We start from the raw sequence: 10321 nt of genomic DNA on the forward strand, positions 1-10321 counted from the left end.
TTTATGCACTGCTGACGGCCATGATTAGTGTATTTACAGGCAGATGAAGGAAGAGAGGCAGAGAACTGGACAGGGAGGGAGTACTCGCTGAAACTCGATGAATTAGATTAAAGGAGTGAGGCGCACTCACAATGAACATGCCTATTAGCATCTATTGTCAGGATCTGTGCAGGGAGCGGAGGGAGAGGAGGCAGGGTTGATTGAGTTGAGCCCAGTTTAATTTAGCTGTCAAGGAACCTTTGGATTTCCACATGAATGTTGGGGAAGAGGAATATGGAACACACTGATACGTGTTGGAGCGAGAGTTGTGTTTTGTTCGAGCAGATTTGACATTTCAGTCAACATAGCAGTGTCATGGTGGTCTAATCTGTGTGGCAGGGCTTTACAGAATGGTTCCAGACAGTGTTAATTAACCCAGAGGTTGAATAATACTGTAGCTGTGTAAGACTGGGAGATCTTCACAGTGTGTATAGTCATAGATACAGTGTGTGTGTGTGTGTGTGTGTGTGTGTGTGTGTGTGTGTGTGTGTGTGTGTGTGTGTGTGTGTGTGTGTGTGTGTGTTCGTTGCTAAAAGTCTTGTGCACCCAGAATCAGTGCACAGCCCTCTGCATAAGTCTCTCTATACATTTGATCCTTCTTTTCCTTCCCATTGCCTCATTCTCTTTGATTAATGTGTTAATGGCCAGCGCTGCGAGTCCCATTACACTGGAGCTCAGAGTGTGTATTGCATGTGTGTGTGTTTCTGACAGTTTGACCTGGAAGCGTAATGTTTGTGTGTGTTCCCCTCTTTCATCTCCCATGCCCAGTTGCGTTTCTCTGCCTTCACTGTACCCAGCTCCGACACCAGGCCATTTCAGAACCCTCTTCAAAGGGCTTTTCTCTCTCTTCCAGTTCCTTCCTGTAATACCCACTTTCTCTTTTCAATTTCATAATTTTTAAAGCCTTATTTTTGAAACCCTTTAATTCTTCATGCCTTTTTTTCTTCAGTCTTTTCTGATGTTGTGATTTTTCATTTCCATTGTGTGCTTGTAATTGCACTTTTTTATTGTATAATGCAAACAAGGTTTCTCTCCCCACATGCTACATTTCATCATCTGTCCTTCTGTGTTTTACTTTAACACAATAGAGACTATAGTTCTGCTGCTTCTTCTCTCTTCACCTCTTCAGCTTTCTCTTTTTTTCTTGTTTCTGTCTTCTCCCTCTGGGATCAGACACCTTGCTGCCATAACAAATGTGCAGTGTTTTTCCTCCTATTTTCTTCTCAAGTGCTGGTTTAATGGCTTCTTCTCTGTTGTCTTTTCCTTCTCTCATCTTGCATCTTACTCCATTTTTTCACCTTGCTCTAGCTCTTTTTCTCTCTAGCTTCTCTTCTCCGTCTTTTATTTTTTCTCTCAGCTTTCCCTTTTGACATCTTTGTTGTCTCTCCAAATTATATCTTGCAGATGAGATTGATATGCTGGAGCGTCTCTGGCTTTCTGGAATCTGCCACAATGACAAGATCGAGGTATGACGTCTTTTCAACATTGTTGTGGTGCACATTCATCTTTTGCACTGTTTTCTAAATAAACTAAACACTGTTTAACATTTATCCTGATCAGCTAGTCATTGAGATGTTAAGTGGGATATTTTTCCAAATGACCAAGCTCTGCTCATGATGTTGATCCAATTGGAACCACTAACCATACATTTTTGCTTATGTTCCCACTGGCAGATAATCAGGTACTATTAAACCCAATAACAAGACTAACTCAAGTTATCATCAACATTATTAACCTGTGTGACATGTGAGATGATACTTTTTTTCAACAATCTTAATATATAAAATGACCAAAGATAAGTCAACGTGCTTTCTGATGCTTTTCAAAATGAACTTTGAACCAGAGTTTGTAAGCAGAAGTTACACTTCGTTCCTAAGGCTACATTTCAGTAACCTGCCGTCTTGCCAGGTTTGTTTTTGTTGTTTATGATTACACATCCATAATCTAGTGCTTCCTATAAGTTTGTTTTTGTTCTCTTCAGACACCCTTCGTTTTCTGGTTGTTTCCTCCACTTGGTTTTTATGCCTCATAGAGTAAAGCAGAGACAATTTTAGGGATGTGCTGTATATGCTCAGTTATTCGGTTTCATCCAACTTCAAATTATATTGTTCTTACACAACCAAAACAAAAGACGACACAGCTCTGAATAAATGTCTGCACTTTTGTTGTGTATTATTGCCCCAGCAGCAACCAAAACATTTGATGTAAAGCATTAATAAACATTCATTCAAGAGTGACTGTAGCATGGCTGCCGTTGAGAGCTGTGAAACTGAAAACATGAAATTGCCTGAAAACCTATTTGTTTGATTCCCACAAGATATTTTGCTGTGACTGACATATTTTGGTCTTTGCATCAGTGTTCTGAGTGCAAGCGTGCTAAAATATCACAGATGGGTGCTCTCACATGCAGTGACAGGAGAAGATATTCTCTTGTAATGTTAGCTGTAATTAACTTTTTATCTGCTGTCTGGAAGACAAATCTGGCCTTTTTAGTAATATATTTACTGTCCAGTCTTGTCTCTGCTCCCTCCTATACGATTCTGTCTTTTACTTTTCACCCTTTTTTCCTCATTTCACCTCCTGTAGTGTTCCCATTTGTCTTCTAAACTTGTGTCTTTCCCCACACTTCCCTTTCTCCTGGCCAGGTGATGAGCAGTAAACTGGACATTGACAACATGGCAGGAGTGTTCTACATGCTGCTGGTGGCAATGGGCCTCAGCCTCCTGGTATTTGCTTGGGAGCATTTGGTGTACTGGAAACTACGCCACTGTGTGAAGCGATCTGGTGGGATGGATTTCCTCCTGGCTCTGAGCAGGGTGAGCACGGGCAGCAAAGAATTGTGCCCAATGTAGATCCCAACCTTTCATTGCAGAACGGTTGGTTGTGCTGTAATGAATGTAGCCCTGAGGTCAGGAGGTACATCACTTGGAGAAATAATCTTGACATGAATGCATATCACACAAAGTGATGTTTAATTCATTGTCAGTAAAAGACACAAAGTTACACCAGATATAAAAAGTTTTCAAAAGTTCTGCCAAGCGTTGAGGGCTGCATTTTAATTTCAACGAAATACTACAACAGCTGAGCACTCTACTCTAAACCTGAGAAGGAAGAACTAATCAGTGAAATAAGCTGCAGGTTAATAATACAGTTCTTGAGGAGAATGGGTAAATGATTTATGTAGGAGCAGATGTTATGAGAGACTGATCTTCTGTTTCCTTTATAGAGTAGATTCACGAAAAAATGAAGCTTCCTCACTGATTACAGTCATGATGTCCACTTTATTGAGCAATAGAGATATAGATCAAAGAAGGTTAATTAAGACACAATCGAGATATGGATTTCACAAACGTAGATGGCACTCAACATTGGTACTTGTTTCTGGCACTCAGTAAGGACAAGGAGGTAGAGCCAAAAAGAGCAACATCAATGGTATTTATCTTTGGCATCACGCCTAGAGGAGCCCAGAGGGGCCAGTGCAGAGACATCACTTAGACTTTACACAGCTATTTTCTTTTAGAATCAAAACTGTTTCTTTCAGCTCTTTCAGTTTGATAAAAAATATGTAGTACATATTAAGTCCTAGGAAAGAAGAACAAACAAATACAAGAAAGATGAGAAAAGCAGTGAGTGGAAAGAGTGAGGAAGAAGAATGTAGAAAAGGATGTGAAATAGCTGAATGGCATGACTTAGGGAGGGAAAGTGATGAGTAGTGGGAAGGTAGAGGAGGAAAACTTTAAGATAAGAAGAGGGAAAAAAGGTGTGAGGAGAAAACTGAATGGCAAAAGCAGTGGAGTTTATCAGGTGGAAAGAGAGAAAGAAATAACAGATGCAAGGTGGAGATCGTTAAAGTGAAAAACGGGCTTCATAGGGCACAAGGGACATATTCTTGTTTATAGAAGATGTAGTGATGGAATGTTTTGTAGATAGGTACAACTAGCTGCAAGGAGTTGGAGTGACACAACAAAAGGTTGTGATTTAGTACCACCTTCTAGTTGGATAATTAATGTACAGAGGAAGAGTGTTGGAAGTGCATTATAAAGATGAGGCAATAACAATATTTCACTTAATTATGCTTACAACATAGGATTACACTACTGTAGTCTAAGCCTAAACCTCAGCTCAGCTAGGATCCTATAGGATAAAACCCAATCTAGTTGTAAATATTTATGTTGGCAGTATTCTGCTGTGTGATACTGCATATTGTTCTGTATATACCACTGTCCATTGTGATTTAAAATTAACTTTTTGCAAAAAGTTCACAATGGACTGAATACTGGAACAACACTCCGAGGACCTGACAAAGTGTCAGTATCTGCTGCCGTTGGAGTGAAAACAGACTGGAAATTTATTTTGAGCTGGGCTTTCCTGCTGCCTTTTGGACTGTAATCTTACTTCTCTTCATACATTTGGGAGTGTGTCAGCATAATGTATTGCATGAAAACACCATTCTCATCTGTAGCATAACTCCTTTTGAGAATAATAAATAATAATATCCCTTCAATGCGAATAGCCCTCCCAAGACCAATTAGCTTCTATCTTCCAAACTATATGCCGCGCTTGTTTTAAAGCCTCTGCAGCTGGCCTCTTTGGCTTGCTTTAAGCCAATCAGTGACTCACCCAGGTTTCAATTTCACAGTGTGCTGCGCCCCATGCTCTATGGGCTTTGATAGCACTTCTGCCACTGGGACTGCTGATTCATGTGCCCGGAAGGACCATTATCATAGCCTATCTATCCGATCTGTGTCCCAATGGGGACTAGAGATTAATAGTAGGCCCACATAATTTGTGATAAAGATGTGACAGATATCGATGGACGGTATAAATTATCTTCACATATGAGGAATAATAGAATCTCTGTGATTTACATGGCCCTCCTTTTGTTACTGATTCATTCTAATCTATCTACAGTAAGTTGTAAACATACAAACATAGTGGAAAAAGATCACCAATAAGATGTTACTTAGGGTTGTTGCTTAGGGTTTAGAAGGATCACATGAGGAGCTAGTAAGGTATACATTATTGTGACTCCTCCATCTATATTTGGAACAGTTTATTAAAGAGACCGATTCATCAGTCATCAGTTGATGCCTCGCTTCTCTTCTTCAATGCTTTAGGATATAGACACTCATTTTCACGCAACATGATTAGAAAAACATTTACATATTCTTATTGACTGACTTGTGACTGGCATTAATAAAGAAAAGATATTTAGCACAGTATTTTTCCTCATAAACACTGCCACCAAAAGTTTCAGGACGTGCTATCAGGTCTGTTTTCTGTTTCCACTAAAATCTCTTTTCTCCCTTTTTTGCTGGGAGAAAATTCTAATTTGGTTAAGATCAAAGGAAATAAACATTTTAATCTTAATTTGTTCACTGGTAAAAGACACACGGAGGACAGAAGAAGCTTGTTTTAGTTTCTGTTAGGTAAGCAAGCTGGCAACTGAGATGACTCTTAAAATGCAACATCTATCAGCAGTTGTTTTATTTGAACAATGACAAAATAGGGTTTGACTCTCACTCATTGTTTTGACTCCTATCAGAATCTGTACACTCTAACAGCACACACCTTACTGCTTTGTATGCTGAAATCTTTGTTTGGTTTGATAGTATGAAAATTGACACTCCAAGAAACTTGGTGAACTCAAAGTTTTTCCAAAACTCTCATTAATATTTAATAGCCAGCACACCATGTTGTCTGCCTTTATAGAAGATGTGGTGACATAGACAATCTGAGGTAGAAGGAAACCACCAAGAGCGATTTCTCAGCATGCTGAGATGAAGAATAAAGATAGATTATTTTCTTCTTTTTCCAAAATGGAGTTTATTTTTGTGGGACACGGTGAGCCAAACCAGTCTGTGGTTATGAAATGCACTGAATAAAGATATAGAAAAATAAGGTGGATGAAGGATGGATAAAGTACACAGTTGTCACAGTTTTAAATAGATTCATTTGTGCTATTTATAGTAGCTGACTTTCTTCAACACAGTAGTCATGCTTTATTTTTCATTCAAGACATGCTAACAGAATGACTCTCCTTACTGCATCTAATTTCCTTAGTCTTCCAAGTAAACTGGTCATTTACAGCACAGTAGCTAATGGATGAAAGCTGTCAATGTAGTTGATTTGGTATTGCTTAATCTTTAATACTTATCTACCTACAAAATCTCACTATTTAGCAAGTCATCTTTAAACTACTATAGGTGGGTTTTCTAAGCCATCAATTTCATAATAATTAATCCTAACTTGGTATTTTTGAAGCAATTGCAAAAACTATTGAATGTAAAAAAAAAAATGTGTACAATATGTTTAAATGGTTCTGCTACTTTAAGGGGCTCTGGATACCTTTGACAAAACTAGTATCAGATTGAACAATAATTTTTAAATACTGTATGTTAAAAACTCAGTTCCAGACACTAGTTGTTATATGGGTTTTGTAGCTATCAGATCAAAACCACTTTGCAGGTTTCCTTTTAAAATTTGATGATGTCAGGCTGTCTTTGTCTCTCTGTGTCTGACATGCAAACACAGATCCTCCTCATCATATTCGGCAGCCTGCTGGTCTAATTACAATGTCTCTTTTATCTCTCCACCCAGGGGATGTACAGTTGCTGCCAGTTTGAAGATGAGACAACACCAGGAGGCAGCAAAAGCTCTTTGCCCCAGTACCACACTGTGACCACCATGCCTACTGCACCCCAACAACACCTTGTTACAGCCACAGTAAATAACACGGCTGCTATTGCCATGGTGCAGCAGCAGCAGCAGCAGAAGCACCTTCAACAACAGCAACAGCAACAAGGGCAGACTTACACAACAATGCTACCTGGCTCCCCGCCAACTACAGGACACTCTGCAATGGCTCTGGGTCCCTCAAACAGCCCCTTACTTGAAGGCCCCATGCCTTGCTCCACTTTCTTGCCTCGCCATGACCGCAGACTTGCTGTGGTTGATCGCTGGAACAGGCCAAAGCCAGAAAAAGTCTTGAGTGGAGGCAGTGGTGTAGGTTTGGGCATTGGGGGTATAGCAGGAGGTATCACTGAACTCCAAGCCCAGCAACAGTTTCAGCAAAACCTTGGACAGCACTGGAGCCTGCAAGTAGGAGTTGCTGGTGGAGCTGGGGGAGGAGGAGACACAGGGTTAGATGAATATAAGCGCTACTATGGTCCTATAGATCCAGAGGGACTAGGAGCTAACTCAGACCAACAGGCAGGGGGACCCCAGCAGACTCCCAAAGCTAATCCTCGAGGCCCCAAAGCCTCTGGAATGCCACGGCTGCCTCCCAAAGGCCCCCAACAAGGCCCAGGGCACTTAATTTCCAAGCCCCCTCCACCAATCCCATCTTCTCCACGAAGGCCTCCCTTCTGGCGACGAGGAAGTCTAGTTCAGACAAGAAGAAAAAGCTCGGGAGGTCCCCTGTATGAGAATATACTCCCTCTGGGGAGGCGAGGGGGTGGGAGATATGGAGCAAGTGACGGAGGTGGAAGGAGAGGCCGACGTCCTCCTCCACCTCCTCCTTTGCCTGTTCCCCTTTCCTCCCCAACACACACACCTACTACACCGTCGTCCCCATGTCGTTTGTACTCCTCATGCTCCAGTGCCTCGTCCTCTTCCTCCTCCACATCATCTTCATCCTCTTCTTCATCCTCAGTCTCGCTCTCTCGATCAAATTCCCCCTCTTCTTGCTCCAGTGACAGTTCCTATAACTCCTCATTAAGTTTTCGATATCGAGCAGGTGATCGAGATTTTACGGTAGATGATGAGTATGACTCAGACCTGCTCACAGAGGAATCCAGCCTCCTCTTGGGTTCACGTAGAAAGATTCGTTCGCGCCGCATGTCATCGCGCTCTCTACCATGTAGCCCACCACCCCCGCCAATACCACCACGGAAACCACGTCCTCAAAAAGAATATAGCAGAGAGAGGACTGGCAGCCAGCTGGCCCAATTACAGGAGTGGTGGGCATCATGGGCTGACAGGGAGCGAGGAAGGGCAGGAACAACAAGCCGGGCAGATGGAGGAGTGGGTAGGGATGAGAAGAGGCACCACAAAGAGAGGGAACGTGAGAAGAAAAGGAGGAAGAAGGGTCGAAAGAAGAAAAAGAGGGAGGAGAGGGAGAGAGAAAGGGAACGAAAGCGGCGCAAAACAAAGAAGAAGAGGAAGAAAGAGGATAAGATGAGAAAGAGGGAGCGGAAAAGGTCAGAGCATGAGGTAGGAGATACTGAAAAAAGGGAGGAACTCAAATCAGGGACACCAGACTTCCCATCATACCCACCCCTGAGGCGAGAGTCTTTCCGGAAAAAAAGTGAAAGCTCAATTAGAAGCTACGGATGGAACATTCCTGGTGAGGATGAGAGGAAGGATAGGGAAGAGAAAGAGAGGGATGATGGGGAAGACATCAGAGGAAAGGAAAAGCACCATAGACGAAGAAATAGCAAGCACTATCATAGCTCCAGCAGTAAGCCTTCAACATCTGTAAAGTTCTGGGGAGGGGGAAACCCATCCTCTGACACCATTCCATCTGCCTTCCTGCCCTTGTTGCCTGTGTCTTCTAAAAGAAGGAAGAGTAAAAGTTCAGACAGAGATGCTGTAGGAATGGAGGGTGAACGGAGACCATTGCTGGGAAGGAATGGAAGAGGAGAGATGCACTCCAAGGAAGGGTTGACCTTCCATGAGTGGGAGTCTGAAGTAGAAGACGAGGAAGAAGATTCTGAACGTGAGAGGAGGAAAACAGAGCGTGGGAAGCGGCGTGGAGGAGGAAGGACAATGTCTGATGAGGAACGGGAACGTGATAAGGTAGCTGGGATATATTCTGATGATGATGGTTCTTCAGGAGAGTTTGGGAAGTTTGAGAGGTACTGGGAAGACCATGAAGGCAGGGCAGTAGGAGGGATTGGAGGCGGAGGTTGGTTTTTCAGCACCTACCCCTCTAGAGAAAAATCCGGCAGCATCAACAGTAGAGATGATCTGTTCTTGGAGCGAGGAGAAAGGTGGGGAACAGCAGAGAGTGGATGGGGGTCTGGCGGAGGTGGTGGAGGTGGAACAGATGGAGGAGAGAGAGGATGGGGATCAGGATCACACTGGCCCCCGCCTCCTCTAACACCACCACCTCCACGACGATACTGGTCAGTGGACAAACTCCACATACAGGATGAGAAGAAGAGTAAACGCAAGTCAAAGGACAAGGGAAGAGGGCATGCAGCTTGTTCCTCCTGTCATTCCCCTCGACACCATCCGCACTCCCATTCCTCCAAATGGGCTCGTGTAACTTCACGAAGCCAGGAAGACCTGTATCACCATTGCCAGAGCTTTGGTGGTCCCTTGAAACCCAAACATGACTCATCATCCTCCTCCAAACCCGATCGATCACAGAATCCATCCAAATCTGGCAGCCAGTCAAACCTCAGCATCCAGCAGCGGACACAGAGAACAGAAAGAGATCGAGATAGAGGAAGGCAACCGTCCCCACCCCCAGCCCTCATACCTAACTTGCCCCCTCCTCTCCCTGCACTTCCTGCTCCTCCGACCTCATCTCACCCTATCCACGCTCCTCCCCCTACCTCTTCCTCCTCTGTGTCCTCTCCGTCTGTAGTCTCATCCACCCCAGGGGCACCCCATCCCTCCTCCATGGTTTCGGCAAGTGCCAAACTGCAGTACCAGAGATTGCGCTCTGTACCCCAGCCCCAGAGGTTTCCGCAGTCTCCTCACTTACCCCTTAAAGCCAAGAGCCTTTGCTCACGAAGGGGCTCAGCTCATTTCTCCAGTGTGGAGAGTGAGGTCTGAAGTTCAACAAGGTATCAAAAGTCATAAGACAGCCCTGCAAGGCTGGTGCTAAGCAGGTGATCTGGATCAAACATGGCTGCACAGCCAAGTCAGGATAGAATACACATTGAGCCCTTTCCTAAAGTTCTGCACAAACAAACCAGAAAGCCAAACAAACCCAGTAGGGTAGGACAAAGGAAAACCGGAGCAATGTTGTGCTTACTTTTGTTTCCTTTCCTTTCTCACTATGTGAAAGACCACAACCACAACCAACATTCTGAACTGGGTTAACCAACACTAACAGCAAACCAGATAAACTAAAGTGGTACAGCCCAAGGACACCCTTTGCTATCAACAGTGAAGGGCTTTGGATGTTGAAGCAGAGCAGTAGTTTGTATTCAGAGGATACTTAATGCTTACTGAGGGCTCAGGAACTTTGTAGTACTGTATGCCTGCTGCTCTCGGAAGTGTTCTTATTTTTTTCCCTTAATCAAATCGCTTATCCCCACTTTCCTTT

The 10321-nt window shown here is 43.4% G+C and overlaps 1 protein-coding gene across 1 annotated transcript in view; it reads left to right on the forward strand.

Annotated features, from left to right (window-relative positions):
* grin2da (glutamate receptor, ionotropic, N-methyl D-aspartate 2D, a) overlaps positions 1 to 9825 on the forward strand; it is a 95735-nt gene extending 85910 nt beyond the window's left edge. Inside the window, exons 16-18 of the mRNA XM_026347286.1 lie at positions 1444 to 1505; positions 2685 to 2855; positions 6640 to 9825. Of these exons, the coding sequence (XP_026203071.1) occupies positions 1444 to 1505; positions 2685 to 2855; positions 6640 to 9825 (3419 nt within the window). The remainder of the gene's footprint in view (positions 1 to 1443; positions 1506 to 2684; positions 2856 to 6639) is intronic.
* The last annotated feature ends 496 nt before the right edge of the window (positions 9826 to 10321 follow it).

Source organism: Anabas testudineus, chromosome 11 (assembly GCF_900324465.2).
Source record: "Anabas testudineus chromosome 11, fAnaTes1.2, whole genome shotgun sequence".
Taxonomy (NCBI): Eukaryota; Metazoa; Chordata; class Actinopteri; order Anabantiformes; family Anabantidae; genus Anabas; species Anabas testudineus.